The 26,777-nt window shown below is 42.3% G+C and overlaps 1 protein-coding gene across 1 annotated transcript in view; it reads right to left on the bottom strand.

The window, feature by feature from the left end:
- The window catches only part of LOC140737431 (calcium-activated chloride channel regulator 1-like), an 85,683-nt gene extending 64,384 nt beyond the window's left edge, over positions 1-21,299 (bottom strand). Inside the window, exons 1-6 of the mRNA XM_073063918.1 lie at positions 21,141-21,299; positions 20,529-20,672; positions 16,499-16,649; positions 15,804-15,912; positions 6,862-7,027; positions 1,707-1,928 (exon numbers count right to left, since the gene is read on the bottom strand). Coding sequence (XP_072920019.1) covers positions 1,707-1,928; positions 6,862-7,027; positions 15,804-15,912; positions 16,499-16,649; positions 20,529-20,672; positions 21,141-21,299 — 951 coding nt within the window. The remainder of the gene's footprint in view (positions 1-1,706; positions 1,929-6,861; positions 7,028-15,803; positions 15,913-16,498; positions 16,650-20,528; positions 20,673-21,140) is intronic.
- Between the last annotated feature and the right edge of the window lie 5,478 nt (positions 21,300-26,777).

Below are 26,777 nucleotides of genomic sequence, written 5' to 3'. Positions count from 1 at the left end.
CAAAAAATAAGCCGGGAAATTATAGGCTGGTAAGTTTGACATCAGTAGTAAGTAAATTATTGGAAGGAATACTAAGAGATAGGATTTACAAGTATTTGCATAGACAGGGACTTATTAGAAACAATCAGCTTGGCTTTGTGTGCGGTAGGTCATGTTTAACCAATCTATTAGAGTTTTTGAGGAAGTTACCAGGAAAGTGGATGAAGGGAAGGCAGTGGATGTTGTATACATGGACTTCAGTAAGGCCTTTGACAAGGTCCCAGATGCGAGGTTAGTTAGGAAGATTCAGTCGCTAGGTATACATGGAGAGGTAGTAAATTGGATTAGACTTTGGCTCAATGGAAGAAGCCAGAGAGTGGAAGTGGAGGATTGCTACTCTGAGTGGAGGCCTGTGACTAGTGGTGCGCAACAGGGATCAGTGCTGGGTCCATTGTTATTTGTCATCTATATCAGTGATCTGGATGATAATGTGGCAAATTGGATCAGCAAATTTTCTGATGATACAAAGATTGGAGGTGTAGTGAACAGTGAGGAAGGTTTTCAAAGCTTGCAGAGGGATTTGGACCAGTTGGAGGAATGGGCAGAAAAATGGTAGATGGAGTTTAATGCGGACAAGTGTGGGGTATTGCACTTCGGAAGGTCAAACCAAGGTAGAACATACAAGGTAAATGGTAGGACACTGAGGAGTGCAGTAGAACAGAGGGATCTGCGAGTACAGATACGTAATTCCCTAAAAGTGTCATCACAAGTAGATAGGGTTGTAAAGAGAGCTTTTGGTACATTGGTTTTTATAAATCAAAGTATTGAGTATAAGAGTTGGAATGTAATGGTGAAGTTGTATAAGACATTGGTGAGACCGAATTTGGAGTATTGTGCGCAGTTTTGGTCACCTAATTACAGGAAGGATATTAATAAGATTGAAAGAGTGCAGAGAAGGTTTACAAGGATGTTGCCGGGACTTGAGAAACTGAGTTACAGAGAAAGGTTGAATAGGTTAGGACTTTATTCCCTGGAGTGTAGGAGAATGAGGGGTGATTTGATAGAGGTGTATAAAATTATGATGGGTATAGATAGAGTGAATGCAAGCAGACTTTTTCCACTGAGGCCAGAGGAGAAAAAAACTAGAGGTCATGGGTTAAGGGTGAAGGGGGAAAAGTTTAAAAGGAACATTAGGGCTGGCTTCTTCACCCAGAGAGTGGTGGGAGTGTGGAATGAGCTGCCAGATGAAATGGTGAATGCGGGCTCACTTTTGCCATTTAAGAAAAACTTGGACAGGTATGTGGATGAGAGGGGTTTGGAGGGATATGGCCCAGGTGCAGGTCAGTAGGACTAGGCAGAAAAATGGTTCAGCACAGCCAAGAAGGGCCAAAAGGCCTGTTTCTGTGCTGTAATGTTCTATGGTTCTATGGTTCAGGACCCATCCAGCAGTCTTATCAAGTTGGAAAGAAGCTGTTTCCAAATCTGGCCATACGAATCTTCAAGCTCCTGAACCTTCTTCCGGAGGGAAGAAGGACAAAAAGTATATTCAAAGTGAAGGGGATAGATTTCGTCTGGTTGGGGCATCAAGGGATATGATGAGAGGGTAGGTGTATGGGGTTGAATAGGATCCGGGATCAGCCATGATGGAATAGCAGAGTGGACTCGATGGGCTGAATGGTCCAATTCTGCTCCTATATCTTATGGTTTAATAACATAAAAGATCTTACCGATCCCATGCTTCCTGAGACATCAAGGACTAAACAAAGCACACGGTCCTTGGCCTGTAGAAGTGTGAATGTTGGCTGGACTGAACCATTGTGAGGTGACAAAATGTTTTTGAAATCTTCTGACTGGCTGATCACGTCCCAAGTGCTCTTGTAATTGCACATTTTGTTCTGCATGTTGGGTGCTTCAGGATTGTGGGTCTGAGAATCACAGAATTTATCTACCTGGATATTTGTGGAGACAAAACTAGGGTTAAAGAGGCAAGACATACAAAATTCTGGAGAAATTCAGCAGGTCAGTCAGCATCAATTTGAGGAACCAACATTCGACGTTTCCAGGTGAGACCCTCCATCAGGACTGGAAAGGAAGGCGGCTGAAGCCAGAATCAAAAGAGCTTTGATCGGTAACCAATCTGGACATCAGAAATTTTGAGAGGAGGGGATTTCACTCAGGTCCAGTGCCCCAGGATGAAAAGGAGCAGTGGATCGCTATCGCAAAATAGAGCTTTGACCAGTGACCAATCCGAACATGGGAAGTTTTAGAGGAGGGGTTTTCACTCAGGTCCACTGCCCAAGTAGAAAAGGGAGCAGTGGGTTGCTACAGCGAAATGGAGCTTTGACTATCAAACAATCCATGTTTGGGATTGATTAGTAAGAGCAAATTAAAGGAATGCAGGGGTAAGCATAGTGACCATCGTTGCAGCGGTCATGAATTGAGTGGACAGAGTCAGAGTGATGATCTTGATGCTTTAGCTCTTTGAGGCTTCTGCAAAGAGAGGCTTCAGTCAGAAAAAGCAAAGGAAAGAAAAACTCAAGTTTTTTCCTTCCCTTTTTTAAACTGTAGCTGCTCAGCTAGGACAGTAGAGATGCCAGCCGGGGTAGCGGAATGCTCCTCTGTGCCTTCCAATGTCCCTGATGACTACAACACAAGAAGTTGGAGCTGGAAACAGATGAGCTCTGGATCAGTCGGGAGGCTGCGGGGGTGATAGGTAGGTCATATAGAGAGGTAGTTACCCTCAAGGCGCAGGACACAGGAAACTGTCTGACGATCAGGAAGGGGAAAGGGGATAAACAGTCAGTGCACAGTACCCCGTGGTCATCCCCCTCAACAACATTGGAGACTGTTGGGTGGGGAGTTGACCTAACAGGTCTCTGGCACTGAGTCTGGCTCTGTGACTCAGAAGGGAAGGAGGAGAAGAGGCACGCCGTGGTGATAGGGGATATGTTAGGGGAATGGACGGGGGTTCTGTGGGTGAGAACAAGATTCTCAGATGATATATTGCCTCCCAGGTGCCAGGATCTGTACTATCTCAGATTTAGTCCTAGGCATTCATTAGTGGGTGATGAGAAGCAGAGGGGGAAGGGAGAACATCAGATAGAGGAAATCATCCCGGTTGCTGTTCTCTTCTCCAAAGGTGCTCCAATTTGAGTACTTTAGGGGGGTGGGGGATGATCTGAAGGATGCAACAACAGCTGTGCCTCTGGCACTGTTTCTGTTGCTGTGGCTCAGAAAGGTAGGGAACTGAAGAGGATGGCAACAGTAATAGGGGACTCTGTAGTTAGGGGGACAGATAGGCGATTTTGAAGATGTGAAAAAACAAACATGGATGGTAGATTGCCTCCATGGTGCCAGGGTCTACAATGTTCCTGATCATGTCTAGAATAGTCTGAAAAGGGAGAGAGAGAAACCAGAAGTCATGGTACATATTGGTACCAATGACATAGGTAGAAAAAGGGAGGAGGTCCTGAAAAAAGAGTACAGGGAGTTAGGAAGGAAGCTGAGAAGCAGGACATTAGGGGTAGCACTCTAGGGATTGCAGTCTCTGCCAAGCAGCAGTGATGATAGGAATAGAATGAGTTGGCAGATTAATGTGCGGCTGAAAAATTGAAGCAGGGAGCGAAGATTCAGATTTCTGGATAATTGGGACCACTTGTGGGGCAGGTGTGACCTGTACAAAAGAGATGGGTTGATCTTGAATCTGACGGAAACCAATATTCTTGTGGGCAGGTTTACTAGAGCTGTTGGGAGTGGTTTAAACTAATATGGCAGAGGGATGGGAACAAGTATCACAGAGCAGAAGATGAGCCAGCAGGTTTACAAATAGGTGGATTTTACATGTAAGGAATGAGCCAATGACTGAGTACAAATGCAGACAGAGAAAAGAGTTAAATTGTATCACAGGCAAAATTCAAAAGCATGAAGAATGGAGAACTGAAGGTGTTGTATTTAAATGCGTGCAGCATTCGGAATAAGGTGGATGAACTGATGGTGTAATTAGAAATTAGTCAGAATAACGTTGTGGGCATCACTGAGTCGTGGCTGAAAGAAGGCCATAGTTGGGCGCATAACATCAAAGAATATCCTTAGTATCGAAAGGACCAACAGAAAAGATTAGGCGGTGGTGTGGCTCTGATGAGATGGGCTGGTGGTGAGATGGGATTACATCTTTAGAAAGAGGTGACATAGGGTCAGAGAATACTGAATCTTTGTGGGTGGAGTTAAGAAACTGAAAGGGTATAAAGACCATTAGAAGAATCATATACAGGCTTCCAAATAGTAGCCAAGATGTGGCGTTCACATTCCAAAGGAAGCTGAAAATGACATCTAATAAGGGTAATGTCACAATTGTAATGGGGGACTTCAATATGCAAGGGGATTAGGAAAATCAGATTGGTGTTGGATCGCAAGTGAGGGAATTTGATGATTACCTATGAGATGGCTTTTTAGAGCAATTTGTGCTTGAGCCTACTCAGGAAAAGGCTATTTTAGCATGGGTGTTGTGTATTAACCCAGACTTATTAGGGAGCTCAATGTAAAGAAACCCTTAGGAGGCAGTGATTAAAATATGATTGAATTCATACTGCAGTTTGAGAGGGGGAAGCACAAGTCACATATATCAGTATTGCAATGGAATAAAGGGAATTACTGAGGCATGAGAAGGCAGATTGAAGGAGGATACTGGTGGGGATGTTGGCAGAACAGAGATGTCTGAAGATTCTGGGCATGGTTCACAAGGTGCAGGACAGATATGACCCACAAAAGAAGTTCTCAAATGGCAGGGGCAGGGAACCACGGCTGACAAGGGAAGTTAAGGACTCCATAAAATCCAAGAAAAGTGCATACAAGGTAGCAAAAGTGAATGGGAAGTTGGATGATTGGGAAGATTTTAAAATCCAACAAATGGCAACTAAAAAAGCTATAAGTAGGGAAAAGATGAAAAATGAGGGCAAACTAGCCAAAAATATAAAGCGGGAAATATAAAAGATTTTTCAGTTATATAAAGAGTAAAAGGAAGGTAAGAGTTTATATTGGACCACTGGAAAATTAAGCTGGTGAGGTAATATGTTCTGGTAAAATGTGTATTCTGTTTCGAATTTTAAGTGTTTGCCATATTTTTAAGATAATTTTTTTTGGTCTTTTAAAATGGCTTTCTGAAATATTTTTAAAAAAGTTTAAAATGGGCGATAATCTGTTTTAGTTGTTTTAGTTACGCACTTGTTTTTACTTTGTTTAGTCTGCTTGAGCCTGGTGTAAATTTAAAATATGGCAGTCCTCTACAGACTACCATATAGTAATGGGGGAAAAAGTGGCAGGTGAACTTAATAAATACGTTGCAACAGTCCTCACTTGAGTAGTTTTGGGCTCTTTGTCTTAGAAAGGCTGTGCTGAAACTGGAGAGGGTTCAAAGAGGGTTCACAAAAATGTTTCCAGGAAGAAATGGATTTATAGGACATACTCATTGGAGTATAGAAGAATGGGTGAGGGGTGGAATCTTGTGAAACCTATCAAACGTTGAAAAGACTTGAAAGAGAGGATGTGGAGAAGCTGTTCCTTGCAGTAGGGACTCTAGTCCCAGAGTCACAGCCTCAGCATAGAAGGATCTCCCTTTGGAGCAGAGATGAGGTGTTATTTCTTTAGCCAGATGATGGTGAATTTGAGGAAGTCGTTGCCAGAGACATCTGTACAGGCCAAGACAATGGATATATTTAAAGCGAAGGTTGACAGGTTTTTGATTAGTAACGGTGTCAGAGGTTATGGGGAGAAGGAAGGAGAATGAGTTTGAGAGGGATAATAAATCAGCCATGCTGGAATAATGGAACAGACTGAATGGGCTAAATGGGCTAATTCTGCTCCTTTGTCTTATGGAATATAGGTCACTCTGCCCCCAAGACTGTTGTGCCTTTCAGTTTGATGATGACTATGGGTCTCATCTACTCTTATCTTACAGGAGATATATCACAGTACAGGTCCTATGGACCTATGAACATATGTTGCCTAATTACACCCATATTGCCAATTAACCTAATAACCCGTATGTATTTGGAATGTAGGAGTTAATTGGAGCACCTGGAAGAAAACTGCACAGTGATGGGAAGAACATCTGAACCACTCACAGCCATGGCAGGAATTGAACCCAGGTCACAGGCCAGTAAGAGTGTTACTCCAACCACTACACTACCTTAACGCCCCATTGGAAGACCGCCATTGATCTGTATTCCCCAATTTTTCAAGGAAATGTCTACTTCGTCTTTCAATTCCCCCCCCCCCCCCATTATGTAGAACTATCCTCTCTATTTTAGGTTCTTCCACTTCCACATTCCCGCACCTGCCATGTTATGCCCTGTGATGAAATTGTGTGTTTCATTATAATCAGTTATTCTTCTACACTCTAAAGAATATCCTTTCAATCCAATTTCTTTAACTGCTCATGTCAGGACAAACATCTCATCTCAGGAAGTGGCTGAGTGAATCTCTGTCAAAGTGGCTACTATATCAGTGTAGGTTTTCTTAAATAAGGAGAGCAAAATTGTAAATGCCTGCAAGAAAATGAATCTCAAGGTATTACGCAGTACTTTGATAATATATTTTACTTTAACTTTGATCACCAAGTTCAGGAAGAGTTATTACCCTTCAACTATCAGGCTTCTGAACCAGCATGGACAACTTCACTCACCTAACACTGAACTGATTCCAGAACCTATGGAAAGGTGCTCTCTTTTTGCGTGGGCCTTTGAGGCTCAATTTCTCTCATCTCAGCAGGTCTGTTCCATCCCCTCCCACAATGTAAATTGCCTAGTGTGTACCATGGCTATCATGACTTGGTAAAAACATTTAATCCTCCTTCACTGATATTGTTCTAGCTTTGTGTATACTTACATTTGATAATCCCTGTAAGTACATTATTGAAGATGATGACATCTGATTCTTCTTCGGGAAAAATCTACATTTCTTGTCTGGTAAGCCTGTGCTTTGATCCATGGTACATGGTAAACAGGAACCGCCGTTGCACTCGGCCATTTTTCCTCGTATGCTGCGTGAACATCTGAAAGTCAAACATAATTATAAAAGTGTACTTGTGTTTACTTCTGTACATTGAAAATTTTGTCAGAAAGGACAAGGAGTGGCCAGTTTATGAGAATTGTCATTTCCAGTCTGTTCTTCCTTTGCTACATGTTGCTGTTACCTCCTAGTCTACATTCACTCCACTCTGGTAATATGATCATCTTTGTATTAGTGCCAAATGATAGGGGGACATAGAGGGACATACTCATTGGAGTACAGAAGAATGGGGGAGGGGGTGGAATTTTGTGAAACCTATCAAATATTGAGGAGCCTAGAGAGAGTGGATGTGGAGAAGCTAGGACCAGAGGACACAGCCTCAGACTAGAAGGATATCCCTTTGGAGCAGAGATGAGGTGTTATTTCTTTAGCCAGATGATGGTAAATCTGAGGAAGTTGTTGCCAGAGACATCTGTATAGGCTAAGACAATGGATATATTTAAAGCAAAGGTTGACAAGTTCTTGATTAGTAAGGGTGTAAGAGGTTATGGGTGGAAGGCAGGAGAATGAGGTAGAGAGGGATAATAAATCAGCCATGCTGGAATGATGGAGCAGGCTCAATGGGCTAAATGGTCTAATTCTGCTCCTTTGTCTTGTGGAATGTAGGCCACTCTGCCCTGCAAGACTGTTGTGCCTTTCAGTTTGATGATGGCTATGGGTCTCATCTCCTCTTATCTTAGAGGAGATATAGCATGGTACAGGTCCTATGGACCCATGAACCCATGTTGCCCAATTACACCCATATAGCCAATTAAACTACTAACCTGTATGTCTTTGGAATGTAGAAGGAAATTGGAACACCCAGAAGAAAACTGCACAGTGATGGGGAGAACATCTGAACTCCTCACAGCCGTGGCGGGAATTGAACCCAGGTCACAGACCAGTAAGAGTGTTACTCCAACCACTACACTACCATAACGCCTCTGTGGACGATCTCTATTGTTCACTATTCCCAAATTTTTCAAAAAAATATCTACTTCCTCTTTAAATCTACTCCCCCCCCCCCCCCACTGTGTAAAACTATTCTCTCTATTTCAGGTTCTTCCACTTCCACATTCCCGCACCTGCCATGTTATGCCCTGTGTTGACCTTGTGTGTTTCATTATAATCAGTTATTTTTCTAAACTCCAAAGTATATCCTGTCAATCCAATTTCTTTAACTGCTCATGGCAAGACAAGCAGCTCATCTCAGGAAGTGGCTGAGTGAATCTCTGTCAAAGTGTCCACTATATCAGTGTAGCTTTTCTTAAAACAGGAGAGCAAAATTGTAAATGCTTGCAAGAAAATGAATCTCAAGGTATTATACAGTGTTTTGATAACAAATTTAATTTAACTTTAACTTTGTCCACCAATTTCAGGAACAGTTATTATCCTTCAACTATCAGGATTCTGAACCAGCATGGACAACTTCACTCATCTAACACTGAACTGATTCCACAACCTATGAACACTCTTTGAAGGACTCTACAACTCATGTTTTCAGTACTAATTATTCATTTTAGGATTAGGCAGTGGTGTGGCTCTGATGAGATAGGATTACATATTTAGAAAGATGTGACATAGGGTCAGAGAATACTGGATCTTTGTGGGTGGAGATAAGAAACTCCAAGGGTATAAAGACAATTATAGGAATCATATACAGGCTTCCAAATAGTAGCCAAGATGTGGTTTGAGTTGCAAAAGAAGCTGAAAATGAAATAAGGATAACGTCACAATTGTAATGGGGGACTGCAATATGCGAGGGGATTGGGAAAATTGGATTGTTGTTGGATCGCAGGTGATAGAATTTGTTGATTATGTATGAGATGTCTTTTTAGAGCAACTTGTGCTTCAGCCAACTCAGGGAAAGGCTATCTTAGCATGGGTGTTGTGTTTTAATCCATACCTTATTAGGGAGCTCAATGTAAGAAACAACCTTAGGAGGCAGTGATCATAACATTATTGAATTCATACTGCAATTTGAAAGGGAGAAGCACAAGTCACATATATCAGTATCACAATGGAATAAAGGGAATTACTGAGGCATGAGAAGGCAGATTGAAGGAGGATACCAGTGGGGATGATGGCAGAACAGAGATGTCTGAGGTTTCTGGGCATAGTTCACAAGGTGCAGGACTGATATGACACACAAAAAATATTCTCAAATGGCAGGGGTGTGGAACCGTGGCTGACAAGGGAAGTTGAGGACTCCATAAAATCCAAGGAAAGTGCATATAAGGTAGTGTGACGAGATCTGAAGGACTATTCTAAAATGGACTGTTTCATTAGATGAGAGAGAGAGGGACTGAACAGCTTGTGTACTAATTCAGCAGCAGGGATGAGAGAGAGAGAGTCGGTGAGTTGCCTTGGAAACAGAAAGGCGGAGCTAAATGATGGACAGCTGGTGTTCTGCACTTGAAGATATATGCAAGGTCAGTTGAATTTTTAATGAGACACACAAGACAAACACCAGAGACACACAAGAGACACACGACTCCAGGGGCAAGGAGGACACTGGTGAGCTTTGTGTACCCACGACAAGGGTGGGGTTTTTGCTCAGAGTGTGGACAAAGTGGTGACCAGTGGGGAGCTATCGGTGTGTTTAACCCTGGTCTGGGGTTGATAACTCCACCACAGAAGATGGCATCCCCTTTTTGTGGTAACAGTCTGTGACCATAAGCTTCGGGAGCAGGACGACGACATGGAGGATCGGCATTGGCATCGGCATTGGAAGACAAACCAATGCTCTATCTCTCTCTCTCTCCAACTCTACTCAAACCAAATTCCAGAACTGAACTGGTTACTTACCATACTACCATAAGACTGTATCACCTAATCACCTGTGCTGGAAAAGCTTGGGAGCCTTACTTACTCACCTATAAATATGCATATACTTTGCTAACCTGTTTACCGTATCTTGTTTTACATTACTTTATTCATGTAGTTACTAATAAAATAGAGTTTATAATGTAAGACTCAGACTCCAGGTTTGTCCGTTTCTGCTGTTCCTTTTAACCCGTTATGGGGTACGTATTCAATTGGGGGCTCGACCGGGATATGAACAATTTGAGCGCTTGTCCTGGAGATGAACAAAAATTGCTGGGAGCCATTCTAAAATTTGTTGGGGGCTTGATGAAGTAGTTGCTTTGATGGGGAAATACCCTTTCGATTTGTGTGAGTGGATTATCAGGAGAAATGGAGTTTGAGGTTCGTAAGTTTGTGGCAGAACCAACCCTGGAGGCATTGGATGATGCTAAGAGGGATGTACTGTTGGAAATTGCTCATAAGTTAAAAGTTAAGGTGACCACTCGCATGAAGAAGGCTCAGATACAGTTGTTAATAGCACAGCATTATGTAGCCGAGGGGATATTTGAAGAAGAGGTGTTGAAAGTTTTTGCTGAAGGTAAAGTACTTACTGAGGCTGAGGTTCAGCTTCAGTTAGAAAAACTGAAGTATGAGTATGAGTTGAAATTAAAACAGCTGGAGGCCGAAGAGGCAGAAAAACAGAGACAGTTCGAGAGGGGGATGTGGCAGCGGCAGGATCAGTCGTCAGGTAGGGGTATGGAGCTGGTGGTACCATTTAATATCAGCCAAGAAATTAAGTCAGTACCACCATTTGATGAAGCTGAAGTTGGCCGATATTTTCTACACTTCGAAAAGGTGGCCAAGACTCGGAAATGGCTGAGGGATGAGTGGGCTATCATGTTACAAAGTGTGTTGAAGGGGAAGGTCTCAGCAGGTGTTTTCTGCCCTGACCCTTAAACAGTCAAGGAATTATGAAAGTGAACAGTGAAAGATGCAGTGCTTAAAGTCCATGAGTTGGTTCTGGAGGCGTATAGACAAAAGGTCAGAGATTTAAGTAAGTCCGGGAGCCAAACTTATGTGGAGCTTGCCCATGAAAAACAGGTGTACTTCAATCACTTTTATACCTCGGAAGGGGTAACTGAAGGTTTGGACAGCTTGAAAGAGCTGGTTGAGATTGAAGAATTTAAGAAGTGTGTTCCCAATGATGTAAGAGCATACCAAGATGACAAGGATGCCACTACCTTGCAGTTGTCTGCTAGGTTAGCAGATGAGGTTGTTTTAATCCACAAGGTTGAGTTTACTCCAAATGGGAGTTTCCTTTGTCCCTACTCAGAGAGCAATGGTCAGATCAGAACGTGAGTAGGAGTGTGCTTAGTTATGTTTTAGAATTCAGAGACATCCTTAACAAGGCTTGTGACCTTGCAAAGCAGAATTTACAGCACTCTCAGATAAACACGAAACATGTTGGGGAAAAGGTCTTGAAGCTGTTCCCTCTCCTTACCAACCCCCTTCAAGCGAGATTTAGTAGACCATATGAAATAATTAAGAAAATTGATTCTTTGAATTATGTTATTAGGACTCCTGACTGGAGAAAGGCTACCCAGCTCGTCCATGTAAATATGATCAAGGGTTATCAAGACCCGAACCTGCACCTGTGAGTACTATTATGACAATGGATGAGATAGTGGTGTTTGTTACTGGGATACCAGCACTCCCTGTAGTTTCCAAAAGACTCAGAAATTCTGATGTTTTGAAAAATCTTGATGGAAAGACTCAACATTTGCAGTCCAGGCTGCGTAAACAACTGAAGAGCTTAATTGACAAGTATAAAGATTTATTCCCTGACATTTCAAGACCATGCATGGCTGCGGTGCATGACGGAATTGTAGATGAAGTTGATCCCATTAAGCAGCACCCTTACAGAATGAACCAAGACAAAAATAAAATGGTTGAACAAGAAACTGAATACATGCTGATATAATTAGGCCATCCACTTCAGACTGGGTGTCACTGTGCGTGATTGTTCCTACATCAGATGGGAGTATGAGATTCTGTACTGATTACAGGAAAGTCAATGCAGTAACTAAGACAGATACTTATCCCATCCCAAGAGTGAATGACTGTATTGACAGAGTGGTTAAGGTTAAATACCTTACAAAGATTGACCTGTTGAAAGGTTACTGGTGTGTTCCTTTAACAGAAAGGGCTAAAGAAATATCAGCATTTGTGACACCATCTGGATTGTATGAGTACAACGTTTTACCCTTTGGGATGAAAAATGCCCCAGAGACATTCCAAAGGATGATGAATTCAGTTATTCAAGGTTTAGAAAATACAGGGGCTTATACTGATGACTTGGTTGTATGGAATGACACCTGGGAAGAGCATATCTCAGCAGTAGAGAAACTGTTTGAAAGGCTGTCCAAGGCAAATCCCACTGTAAACCTTGCTACAAGTGAATTTGGCCATGCCACTGTCATGTATCTTGGCTATGTAGTAGGCCAGGGCCAACTGGCACCCATGCAGGCCAAGGTTCAGGCTATTGCTGAGGTTCCCATTTTGACGGGCAAGAAAGTGTTGCGGAGGTTTTTGGGAAAGGTTGGGTATTACCATAAGTTTTGTAAGAACTTCATAGATATCGCTTTCCCCCTAGCAAAACTCCAAGAGAAGAGCGAAAGATTTGTGTGGACCGACCTTTTAATATGCATCAGAAGAATTACTCCACTGTTGAAAAAGAGCTGCTAGCACTCATTTTAGCATTGCAGCATTTCGAAGTCTACATATGTCCTGCGCAGAAACCACTTGTGGTTTACACGGACTATAATCTATTAGTGGGTAAAATGAAGGATAAGAATAGAAGGTTACTTAACTGGAGTCTGATCTTGCAAGTGTATGACATGAAAATAAAGCATGTGAAAGGTACTGACAATGTTATAGCATATTGTTTGTCTAGGTGCTAAGTTTAAGTTTATAATGCTTTGCTATGTTAGCTGATTGTACAATGTACTGTGTATGTTAATCAAAATAGCTTCTTTGTTTTGTTAAGAGTAGGAATGCTTCTTTGTATGATAAGTGCTTTCTTTCACAGTTGTTTAGCTTTAGACTTGCTGATATTGGGATTGTGTTCATTTGTTAACCAATGGGGGAATGTTATTTTGTCTTGTGGGGCTGGGAGCTTGGGGGTTTTCACAGTCTTTTCAGGGAGTCGGGAGGAAGACGTTGAGGAAGGTGGACGTGCGCTGCACTGCTCAGTCGACCACCAGGGTGGTCCCAGGTGCAAGGACGTGGAGGTTGGAGGAAAGTGACGAGGGGTTGAATGGTTCGATGGTTCAGCTCCAACGATGTGCACTAAACTGACTGAACATTGATAAGTTGGCGCCTTTTACTTTATTTTCTTTTCCTTCATATATACTGTATTGCATAGTACTCTTTTAGTTTTAGTAAAATCTTTAAAATGTATTCCATAATGGTATCTGGTGTGAGTTCGATATTGTGTGCGTGCATGTGACATAAACTTGATTCTCACAGCACCTGTGTGTACGGGTTGGTGAGTGGCTGGATCTCCTTTTCCCATAGACATATATCAGCCCGTTGGGTAAATGTTACATGATAATTACACATGTATTGCTTTAAGCTGTATAATTGTTAGTTAAGACAAACATTTTGCTGCTTCATCAAAATTGTTCTTAAAAAGAGGGAGGTGTGATGAGATCTGAAGGACTATTCCAAAGTGGACTGTTCCTTTAAATGAGAGAGAGAGGGAGCGAACGGCTTGTGTGGTAGTTCAGCAGCAGGATGAGAGATAAAGTCTGTGAGTTGCCTTGGAAACTGAAAGGCGGAGATATATGATGGACAGCTCATGTTCAGCACTTGGAAATATATGCAAGGTCAGTTGACTTTTTAATCGGACACACAAGACACACACCAGAGACACACAAGAGACACATGACTCCAGAGGCAAGGAGGACACTGGTGAGCTTGCTGAGTCCACGACAAGGGTGGGGTTTTTGCTCACAGTGTGGACAAAGGGGTGCCCAGTGGGGAGCTATTGGTGTGTTTAACCCTGGTCTGGCGTTGAAAACTCACTACAGAAGACGGCATCCCCTTTTTGTCATCACAGTCGGTGACTGTAATCTTCGGGAGCAGGAGGACGACGTGGAGGATCAGCATCGGCATCGGCATTGGAAGACAAACCAATGCTCTATCTCTCTCTCTCTCCAACTCTACTCAAACCAAATTCCAGAACTGAACTGATTACTTACCATACCGCTATAAGACTGTATCGCCTAATCACCTGAGCTGGAAAAGCTTGGGAACCTTATTTACTCACCTATATATAAGGAGCCTAGTTGGAAGGTGATAAATGAAGCCAGGTGGGTGGGAAAGGTCAAGGGCTGGAGAAGAAGGAATCTGACAAGAGAGGAGAGTGGACCATGGCAGAAAGGGAAGGAGATGGGAAACTAGGAAGAGGTGATATGTCGGTGAGAAGAGATAAGAGGTCAAAGTGGTGAATAAAGGAAGGAGGGGTAGGAGGGAACTTTCTTTACCAGAAGGAGACATTGATATTTAGTCAATCAGGTTGGAGGCTACCCAGACTGAATATAAGGTGTGGCCCCTCCACTGAGAAGGTAGCCTCATCCTGGCATAAGAGGAGGCCATGGACCATCATGCCGGAATGCAAACGGGAATTGGTGTCAAAACAGGGGCGCTGGGAGCAGACCCAAATGCAAGACACAGACACTGAAGTACTAGGAACAGGACTGGACTAGAGTTATGGATGGGACAGGACACAGACTAGGAGCTGGGACAGGAACACTGACTTGGGCTAGGACTTTGGCTAGGAAAGTGGGACCAGGACATGGAACTGGGAACTAGGATCCTGGGCTTGGACTCCGAGCCAGAGACTGGACAAGGACCCAGAATCTAGTTCTTGAATTGAGTTTGGACCCAGAACTAGGTGAGGACATGATGTGGCTATAGAACTGGACATGGCTTGTGTACTTCAAGGCTTGGCTACAGGACTAGATGAGGCTTGGGTTCTTTGAGGCTTGGCTGCAGGACTAGGCATGGAACTCCTGCACATGATGAGGCACATGGACACGAAAAGAACCCAAAGCCTTGACTCAATCTTGGGACACCTGAACACGGAGCCTTGGTCTTGAGAGAACAGGAACACAGAGCCTTGGTCTTGAGAGAACAGGAACACAGAGCCTTGGTCTTGAGAGAAACAGGAACACAGAGCTGGGAACCCTCCTTAGGAACAGGACTTGGGGCCAGGGCTCTACACAGAGTCAGGACTCCTTCTTGTACACAGAACACAGAGAGACGGTTCCCAACACAAGGTTGCGGCAAACAGCCAGACCTGCCTAGCGAAGGCATGGACATGGAGACGGTTCTCAACACAAAGTAGCGGCAAACGTCTGGACCTACCTAGCGAAAGCGTGGACACAGGCAGTTCCAAACAATGATAGACAGTTCCTTATCTAGACACAGCAAGGCTCCGGTCTTTCTCCGGTGGTAGAACTTGACAGCAATACAGGCGAGGAGGCAGGCGAGGTTGCAGACAAAGGCTTCAGGGGAGGGGGGAAGAGGCGAGTACTAATACAGCATGTGCTTTGAGAATCTAAATCAGAATCAGGTTTAATATCCCTGAGATATGTTGTGAACTTTGTTGTTTTGCAGTAGTGGTAAAATACTATGTACACGATATATTATACTGTATATTTTCCTATATACACTGTACTGTTGATCCAAAATAAACTTGATTCTCATATTCCTTCTAATATTCTCATCACAACATGCCCTATTTTCATGTCATCAGCAAAATGGGATATTTTATACTGACCCTATACTCTAAAATAAATAATAGACAGTTGCAATAGAAATGCAAACTATTTCTATTTCCGTTCAGCTATGATAGACTTGATTAGAGATCCCAAAACCCAAAGGAAGTCATGCAATTAGATTTGTCATACCTTGTTGCTTCTATGTTGCCTTTCTCCGACCAGTAAAATGGAACCATATCATTATATTCATTGAACACGCCCCAGCGAAGATGGGCCCACTCGTGGACAAATACTCTACCTGTTAAAATAATTTTATTTTTAAATAGTGAATTCAATATTTTCACATTCTTAGTGGTACGAGAGCATCTGAGCAGCTAGGTCAGTTATCTGATCAACACATAGAAGCAAAAAGAAATGTACTATAAACATTAGGTTGTTAAATCATGCACAAGGGTGGTTAATGAAATATTAAGCTTTTTTTATTAATACAGAATAAAAATCTATTAATTTGTATTATTTACACATCTTGCTTATCATTGCACCTTAAAGGGTCATGTGCAATATATCCAAGTTTTTTTTCTTTCTCTCTTTCTCTCACTCTCTCCATCTCTCTCTCTCTCTCTCTCCCTCTCTCCATCTCTCTCTCTCTCTCTCTCTCTCTCTCTCTCTCTCTCTCTCTCTCTCTCTCTCTCTCTCTCTCTCTCTCCTCTCTCTCTCTCTCGCTCTCTCTCTCTGTCTCTCTCTCACTCTCTGAGCAATCATGTTGTTGTCTGACATGTTGAAGTGTCAGAGGAGTTAATAGCCTTCAATAGTTCTGATGTCCCTTAAGCAGTCAAAACCAAAACATATTAAAAAGCAGTGCAAACGTATTTAAAGCAATTTACCTTTCGGGCAATAAACTGAGGTCATTTCATCATTTAGTAAGAAGCTTGGGCTGAAGTGAATGTACCGTCCCTTCTCACCACATCCACCATATTTCAGGGTGTATGGGGCATCTCCATGTTTAAGATAGGGTTCAGCAATGATCACATTGGCCTATGAAAGAAATTGCAGTTTTCAACATGAACGTCCCTGCCCAAGGCACAAAAGGACGACTTTCTATAGCAGAAAGATTAATACACTGTCTGAAATTACATTACAAAAAAGCCTAAAAATCCAGTTTTAGTCGTGCTCCTCTTCCCCTCATCAGTGCTTGGCTCTGATCCCCCACTTTCCCTTATTCCAAGTGTTGCCACACCCCACTCTCTCAAAGTTCCTGGATCCTCTGCCACGCTGGCCTCAAGTACACGGCTCCCCATTGACCTTGTGTGCCAGATTCTCTCCTACAGGTATATTGCCTAATGCCCTTTGCTGTTCAATTCATCATGCCTCCAGAGTCTGTCCCCATGCTGTCCATTGCCAAATGTCCTCATCCATCTCTTAGAGCTCTAAATGAAAGAGCCAACTCCATTTTAATATTCCTGGACCTTGCTTCCATGGTTCTGTGGCAGAATAAAGTGATAAACTCCTTCCATTGCTCCCAGGCACAAGGTATCCCAGTACAATTGGAAATGAGACTACTTCCTTGGCAACCTTGGGCAGCAATATAGATAGATCTTTGAAACCTGCACAAACACCGCCTCACAATATCTCCCAAAGGTGTTGGGATTCAAGACATCTCCCAATGACAAGACTATTTACAGGGCTGCAGTCACATACACCCCTCCCACCATCTCAAGCATCAAACTCCCCCCCACAACCTACCCATGGCAACCTCTCACTGTTTCTCCATTGTTAAGTCCTGTACATCCTCCATCAAAGGTTATTGATATTTATACCTATTGTTCCATCCCCCAGTGCTACCAAGTTGTGGGCCACCCATAGCAAGCCTGTCAGCTTCTTGAATAGTCTCCTAATATCATTAAAGACTCAGTATAGTTCCAAAATACCTCAGTCCATTTATTTGTGCTTTCAAGCTCATGTACACCAGGCTTTTAGACAGGTAGAGGATCCCATAATCATCAAAAGAGATGAAAATAAATAAAACTTCAGATGCTGGAATCTGAAACACAAACAGAAGTGCTGGAAGAACTTAGCCAGTCAGGCAGCACCTACAGAAAAAGAGAAAGCTGTCAAAGGTTTGGGCCCTTCCCTGTCTGCTTGACTGGCAGAGTTCTTTAAGCATCTTTGTTTATGCTTCAAACCCAATTAGTTACTGATGCCCTCCATTGGTCGGGGTCAACCACAGATGTTGCATCCCAGCTATCTACATGATACACAAACCTGGGCAGTACAATATGGAGAGCAATCTATTGCCCATTTAGCAAGCTCCTGCGCTCCATGCATCTGATGAATCCAAAGTAATGGCAGAGACTGATACAGTTTGTCACCAGCAAGAGCGCAGGAGTTGCCAGTCAGTATTGAACTCACTGCCTTAGGGACTCCAGCTCTGGATTTTTCTCCTGGGGTTTACTCCCAAAGGTTTAATTCCCCGTGAATGTATATAGCCATAAGGCAGCAGAGGTTTGAGATCAGAGTTTTTCCTCTCCTAGCTGAGCTGCCAACCACGGATGACGAGCCCCTTCTGCCCAAATTGACTGGTTTTTAAGTTGTCAGTAACCTGCCTTTACCCCTTCTCCTGTGAGTAGAAATAGTCCTGCCAGGCTTAGTAGCTCAGCCAAATGTGAAGGTCAGGAGCTGGACATGGTTGTCAAAGGCAATTTGAGATGCATGCCATTGGGAATATTTAATAGGTGGTGGGAGCTTATTCCCACTAGCCCCCCGCCCCCAGCTATAACAACCTTCAGAATCCAATGAGTTACTACTGTATGCAAAAGTCAATAGAGTCAAAGAATCATAGGGTTACAGAGAATAAGAACTGTCCATTTGGCTCAACTCACCCATGCTATATAACCATATAACAATTACAGCACGGAAACAGGCCATCTCGACCCTTCTAGTACATGCTGAACGCTTACTGTCACCTAGTTCCACCTACCTGCACTCAGCCCATAACCCTCCATTCCTTTCCTGTCCATAAACCTATCCAATTTTACTTTAAGTGACAAAATTGAACCTGCCTCTACTACTTCTACTGGAAGCTCATTCCACACAGCTACCACTCTCTGAGTAAAGAAGTTCTCCCTCGTGTTACCCCTAAACTTTTGCCTTTTAACTCTCAACTCTTGTTTGAATCTCCCCTACTCTCAATGGAAAAAGTCTATCAATGTCAACTCTATCTATCCCTCTCATAATTTTAAGTATCTCTTTCAAGTCCCCCCTCAACCTTCTACGCTCCAAAGAATAAAGACCTAACTTGTTCAACCTTTCTCTGTAACTTAGGTGCTGAAACCCAGGTAACATTCTAGTAAATCTCCTCTGAACTCTCTCTAATTTGTTGACATCTTTCCTATAATTCGGTGACCAGAACTGCACATAATACTCCAAATTTGACCTCACCAATGCCTTGTACAATTTTAACATTACATCCCAACTCCTATACTCAGTGCTCTGATTTATAAAGGCCAGAATAACAAAAGCTTTCTTCACCACCCTATCCACATGAGATTCCACCTTCAGGGAACTATGCACCATTAGTCCTAGATCACTCTGTTCCACTGCATTCCTCAATGCCCTACCATTTACCATGTATCTCCTATTTTGATTAGTCCTACCAAAATGTAGCACCTCACACTTATCAGCATTAAACTCCATCTGCCATCTTTCAGCCCACTCTTCTAATTGGCTTAAATCTCTCTGCAAGCTTTAAAAACCTACTTCATTATCCACAATGCCACCTAACCAAGGATTACCACTACTGACTATCAGGAGTATGTATATTCTCCTCATTGCCACATGGGATTCTCCTCTGGATGCTCCAGATTCTTTCCACATTATGTATGGTTTGTGTTAGGGTTAGTAAGTTGAGGGTATGCAGTGCTGGCACCGGAAATGTGACAACACATGTGGGCTCGGACTGCATTGATCGTTAACACAAACAACATATTTCACTGCATGTTTCAATGTGCAGGTGACAAATAAATCTAATCTAATCTTTAGTAGCTGCCTCCCTGAGCTCATCACATTTGGCCTATTTCCCTCTACCAGGGGTTCCCAACCTTTTTTATGCCACACAGCCTTACCATTAACTGAGGGGTTTGTGGACCACAGATTGGAACCCCTGCAAAACATTTCCTATCCAGGTACCCACCCAAATGTCTGTTAAATGTTGAAATTGTAAACACCTCTATCACTTCCTCTGGCAACTCGTTCCAAATACCCACCTCCCTCTTTGTGGAAAGGTTGACCCTCAAGTCTCTCTTTGTTTCCTCCCTTCTCAACTTAAATTTATGCCTTCCATTTTTAGACCTCTCAGTGCTGGAGATGTCAGTGGTAAGTTTATTGTGGTGTGTGCATGGAATGGGCTGCAGGCAGCAAGGGTGGAGGCAGAAACAATAGGGTCTTTTAAGAGACTCCTGGATGGCTACATGGAGCTTAGAAAAATTGAGGTCTATGGGTAAAGCCTAGGTAGTTTTAAGGTAAGGACATGTTCGGCACAGCTTTGTGGGCTGAGGGGCCTGTATTGTGCTGTATGTTTTCTATGTTTCTATGTTTCTATTACTTGCAAAGCCCCAGCAAAGACTCTAGCAAACTCCAATTAATATACGTGTTTCTTGCCAAGAATAAGTTCCACTTTTATTGTGAGTGGGGCATTTCCATGGCTCTATGAGGGAGACTATTAAATGAATGAGAGATTGTAACTGTAAGAATATCTTTAGAAGTTGCTGTCCTGCCAGGTCTACCCTTACAGTTACTTTGCTGCACTTCTGGAAGTTTGGCACAAAATTCTCACATGTGAATAGGGGTTCTGGGGAGAAGCTCCAGTTGTGGAAAGTCACTCAGAGCAGTTTAAGTCTTGTACCCCTCTGTTCCTACCTTCTCGTATGATTGAGTAGTTGGTCTTTGAAACATATTTGGATTTGGTGGCCAGGTAGCAGGCAGCAGGATTTTTACATCCGAGAAGTAAAGTTGATGTTCTGTAGCTTCGTACATGTAGGACGAGGCTTCAATCATCATTTTCTGCGAAGTAAACATGGGATTTTTATTATTATTTCTGTCTTTGCACTACTTTTTTAACTATCTATATATATTTACTGTAATTCACAGTTTTTTCCTGTTATTGCATTGTACTGCTGCCACAAAGTCAACAAATTTCACAATATTCTGATTCAGATTTCAGTAAAGAGGAGAGGGGGAAAGAATATAAAAACAAGAGATTCTGCAGATTCTGGAAATCCAGAGCAACACACCCATAGTCCTAGAGGAACTCAATAAGTCAGGCAGCATCTGTGGAGAGGAATAAAGAGTTGATGCTTTGGGCTGAGACCCTTCAGTTGGACTGGAAAGTAAGACAGAAGAAGACAGAATTAAGAAGGTAAGAATATAAATATCCTTTAACTTTCACCAAATTCTAAACTCCAAGCAGTAAAATGCAATGCAAATAACATACAATGAACAAAACAATACAAATTTCAGGCACCATCTCACCTGAATGTTTTCAATAAGCTTTGGATTATACTGGATACTAGGATTAATAGCAATGACAATATTTCTATATCCATTATTGACCACTTTTACTCTGGAGCAGTTTAGAAAGCAAACGTTCAGGAGACAACAGAACACTAAGCCTAGGATTCTGTTAAGCATCTTCTCAGCTTCAGTTAAAGCTTTTTCTGCTAGAGAAAACCTGCTTTAGTTGAAGAAGTAGGTTGGACAGTGACACCCACATCCTGAGAGTGTACTAAAAAGGATAGGAGGAGGGTTGCACTGGTGTACAATACAAATCGGGGAACTGGCTGAGAAATGCCAGCCTATTCAAATTATCTTTTAATTTGATTTCCCCTTTCACGACTGGTGCATCACTGGCAGAGACAAACATTTATAGCCCATCCCTAATTGACCTTGGGAAGCTTAAACTGAAAAAGAGTTGCTCCAGATACAGAACTAATGGAATCGATAGAATTTTCAGAAAGCTGTAATGTGATTTAGGTCAGTCTGAAACTGTGTTTCAATTTGTCCCCAATTGTTGTCCATCTTCTAAGATCCTTTCTGTCCCAGGATGAGGTCTTTGGAGCTTCTGTTGGCATTCCATTGGGTTTATGTGGTATGGGATTGCTAGCCCCATGCCCAAACCTCCTCCTGTTGCCCCTGGGCCGGGACTGTCCATGGTGGAGTTCAAACAGATAAACTGGATGGTAATCCTGACATCAGCGGTAGTCAAAAAACTGGAATGTCTTATTAAGGATGTGGTAAAAAGAAAGGCAGTTAGAAAATAATTATAAAGGTAATTCAGAGTCAACTAGGATTTCTGAATGGGAACCATGTTTAACAAATATTTAAGAGTTTAATTTGGATGTTTTAATTTGAAGGATAAAGGGGAATTTATCAATGTGTATGGTGTATTTTGACAGAAAAGATTAACAAAGGTATATCTTCAATATGGAATCATAGTGTAACCCAGTACAGAACAGGCCCTTCTGCCCATTTCGTCCATGCCAACCTGCCCTTCTGTCTAGTCCCATCTGCCTGAACCCACACTATATCCATCCAGACTCCTCCTATCAGTGTACCTATCCCATCTTCTCTTCAATGTTACAACTGGACATGTATCTACCACTACCACTGGCAGGGCGTTTCACACTCGCACCACCCTCTGAGTAAAGAAGTTTCCTCTTACCCTCCCCTTAAATATTTCATCTTTTGCCCTAAACCTAGTACTGCTAGTTCTAGTCTCACTCAATTCAAGGGGGGAATCCTGCATGCCTTCACCCTCTCTATACTCCACATAATTCTCCCTTCTATACTCCTGCTAAGTTATCTCCCCTCATTTTCTTGCACTCCAAGGAATAATGTCCCAACTTATTCAACCTTTCCCAATAACTCAGATTCTCAAGCCCCAGAAACATCCTTGTAAATTTTGGAGTCATAGAGTCATAGAAAAGTACAGCAAGGTACAGGCCCTCCAGCCTATCCAGTCCATGCCAAATCATTTAAACTGTATATTCCCTTTGACATGCATTGGGACCATAGCTCTTCACACCCCTACCATTCATGTGCCTATCCAAACTTCACTTAAACATTGAAATTGAGCTTGCATGAACCACTTGTGGTGGCAGCTCATCCCACACTCGCAGGACCCGACCCTCTGAGTGAAGAAGTTTCTCCTTGTGTTCCCCTTAAACTATTCAACTTTCAGCCTTAACCCATGTCCTCTGGTTGTAGTCCCACATAACCTCAGTGAAAGAGCCTGCTTATATTTACTCTATCTATACCCCTCATTATTTTGTATACGTCTCTCAAATCTCTTCTCAATCTTCTGTGTTCCAAGGAATAAAGTCCTAACCTATTCAATCTTTCCTTATAACTCAGTCCTCCAGACCTGGTAACATTCTTGTAAATCTTCTTATTGAACTGATAATGTTCCAACAATCTGTTCAATTCAGCCTCATATGCTGAAATGGACTCTGCTTCCTTTTGATTTATTTCTGAGACCTAAAGCATATTGCAACCAACAATGTTATCAGATCAAAATGTTCCTGCATTACTTTCACGATATCAGCAAAGCACATTTCAGCTGCTTTGGTTGAAACAGTCAAACTTCTAAGCAAACTGTATGCCTTTAAATCAAATGCACTCAGCAGAATTGGCACCCACTTCTGTGGCACCCATTTGTTTTAAAATACTGAAAAATCTTCTCAATATACAATATCCAATTATCTGTTGTGATCAGATATGTCAATCTTTCCAATGTAGCCGAATATTTCTACTCTTTTTTGTGATTATTATCACCCGGTACTCACTGTTTATGAACCTGTGAATTCTTCTGTTTTCTGCCTTTTTGTTTCTGTCCTTTCCCAAAGAAGCATGTGCTGTGCTGGTTTTTTACTCGACCATTTCTTGTTGCCTTTTTTTTTCAACTGGAATATCTCGTTGTACTTCAACAGCAAGGGAGATGCCTCAGGTTCATTTAAAACTTTCTCATCATCTCTCCTATATATTGTAGCTACAAAACATCAAACTAACTGGAATGGAAAGCACGAAGGGTCTGGAATGAACGTCTAACTTCGTTTTCACTTTAACTGAGGTGCTGTAATGACATTTGATGTTCATATACTTTGAAAATATAACCATTATTGAATTATATAGACAACAAAGAATGCTTGATTAAACAATTTATTTACAATATTACTGATATATTAAATACACAACAGATAGTAGACCTGAATACATACTAGATGACTGATGTAAGTGTGAAGGTTGCAGATACTTGGGGCATTGGTGCCTGTTCTGGGGAAGGTGAGGCCTGTTCACTTGTAACTCAGCAGGGCTAGAGCCAACATAAACTGTGCAGTGTTGGTAATGTTGGTTCAGATGGTTCATATTTTTTTCACTGGTATGCTGTTCTGTTCTGTGTATGTTGCTTGTTTGGGTTACTGTTGAAGTTAAGAGATGGGAGAATTGTATCCCATTCAATTAGGATGGCTCCCTACGCGACTCCCTTGTCCATTCGTCCCCGCCATCCCTTCCCACCGATCTCCCTCCTGGCACTTATCCTTGTAAGCGGAACAAGTGCTACACCTGCCCTTACACTTCCTCCCTCACCACCATTCAGGGCCCCAGACAGTCCTTCCAGGTGAAGTGACACTTCACCTGTGAGTCGGCTGGTGTGGTATACTGCATGGGGTGCTCCCAGTATATAATGGCCTTTTATATATTGGTGAGACCCGACGCAGACTGGGAGACCGTATCTGTCCACCAGAGAAAGCAGGATCTCCCAGTGGCCACACATTTTAAATCCACGTCCCATTCCATTCTGATATGTCTATCAATGGCCTCCTCTACTGTCAAGATTAAGCCACACTCAGGTTGGAGGAACAACACCTTATATACTGGCTGTGTAGCCTCCAACCTGATGGCATGAACATTGACTTCTCTAACTTCTGTTAATGCCCCTCCTCCCCTTCTTACCCCATCCCTGATATATTTAGTTTTTTTCCCCCTCCTTTTTTTGTTTTTTTTCTCTCTCTTTCTGCCCATCACTCTGCCTGTTCTCCATCTTCCTCTGGTGCTCCCCTCCCCCTTTCTTTCTCCCTAGGCCTCCTATCCCATGATCCTTTCCCTTCTCCAGCTCTGTATCCCTTTTTCCAATCGCCTTTCCGGCTCTCAGCTTCACCCCACCCCCTCCGGTCTTCTCCTATCATTTCGCATTTCCCCCCCCCACTTTCAAATCTCTTACTATCTTTCCTTTCAGTTAGTCCTGACGAAGGGTCTCAGCCCGAAATGTCAACAGTGCTTCTCCTTACAGATGCTGCCTGGCCTGCTGTGTTCCACCAGCATTTTGTGTGTGTGGCTAGATTTAGGGGAGGTTTCTCTGGTGAAGGACACTAAGGTTGGGCTTGGAGCTTTGTTGGGGGAGAAGAGAGAAGTTGCTGGAGAGAAGAGATCGTAAGAGTGAACCCAGAGTGGAGCCGTGATTCGATGAATCCTGGGGAAATCAAAAGAGGATCAGCAAAGGGGAAGCCATGAGCCCCAACTTTTGCACATTAGATTGTTTCATTAAACAGTGTCCTTTTTCTTTTTCTTTTGTTTTTCTGTTCTTAACCCTTTAGTCAAATTAAGAATTGTAAAGCAGATAAATACTTTGTGGAGATTTTGTGATATATATGATTATATGATGTACCGTAGATTCCGGATTTTAAGCCGCTACTTTTTTCCCACATTTTGAACAGCTTTGAACACTGCGGCCTTTACTACGGTGCGGCTAATGCATGGTTTTTTTTCATGCCGCCAAAAACATTTTGCCTCGTAACAGTAGACCAATAAAATTGATGAGTAGTTCACAGAGGTCCAATGAAATTGTACGATAAATCAAGCGCACTTTCACAATTAAATTATTGTAAATCAGTCATTTGTACTCACCCTCATCAACATGGAAAACACTCGAAGAAAAGCATTGTGCTGCCTTTATGGCAGTTATTTAGTTTATAATATTTTCGCTTAGTAATTCATTTGTTAGTATGTTTTCTGTACTACAGCCCGGAATGCTAGACGTCACATCCGGTTTCATCGCGTCTTGTGGGAAATACCGGTTTGCGATAAACGGGAAGGTGGGGGCATTACGCGAGCTCATTAGACCCGAGCCAAAACGCTGCTTTTAAGTTAAAGGCGATCAATAACTTTTCCTGGTAGGCTGCAGTATATATATTTTTACCAGTCGCTAGGAGATATTGGAATGTATACGCAACGTAATGTGTGTGTTACCGATACGTATGTATATTTAAAAGTAGCCGTATTACAGGCACGGTTCGAAAAAAAGCATTTGCAATATGTATTTGTTTGTTACCATATGGATTTAATTAAAAGTTAAAAAATCCTCACGTGTAATATCTTTCTGTGTAAATATCTCATATTACAACGTGGGACACCTGCGGCCTAAAATCCGGTGCGGCCTGTACAAGTACAAAATTGATTTTCTTTCTAAAATTAGAGCCAGCGGCTTTTAATCAGGTGCGCTCTGTAGTGCGAAATCTACGGTATATTTACAATGTCTGAAATACATCTTATGGAAATGTTTGTTTGATGAACTTCAATAAAAAAAAATTACAAAAGAATTGTAAAGCTAAATCTTTTAATTGGATGAGGTATACTGTCTGTTATTTCGTGGTCCTTACTTGTAACAGGGTAATAAATCTCTCAGCATCCACACAAATGGGGGATTTGGGGGGCTTGCACTATAATCTCCCACGTTTGGCAGGGCCTGAGGGTGTCTTCCCTAGACTTACGCAGCCAACGGAACCAGACTGTCACTGAGGTATCTCTGGGGAATGTTTTCATTTATAGGTCAGAGTGGGGCAGAGCTGAGCAAGGATTCAGGATAGAGAAAGAAAATGAAATTGTAAATTTGGACTCAGAAAATTAGAGGACGAGTTTGAAGAAAAGGCGGACAGAAGTTAGTTAATTTCCTTTGCAAAATCTCCTTGCAAAATTTGGTTCCTGCCCTATTGGACTTAACTCGTACTGCAGGATAGCAACAAGATCATATTTTTTTTAACCTTTCTAAACCTACTCCTGTCACACAAAATATTATTCCCTTTTCTTAGACAGGTCTAGTTCCTTTTTATAAAA

This window comes from Hemitrygon akajei, chromosome 12, assembly GCF_048418815.1.
Source record: "Hemitrygon akajei chromosome 12, sHemAka1.3, whole genome shotgun sequence".
Lineage (NCBI taxonomy): Eukaryota > Metazoa > Chordata > Chondrichthyes > Myliobatiformes > Dasyatidae > Hemitrygon > Hemitrygon akajei.
Note: the sequence above shows the minus strand (reverse complement) of the source record. Positions and strands in the feature narration are given on the sequence as shown.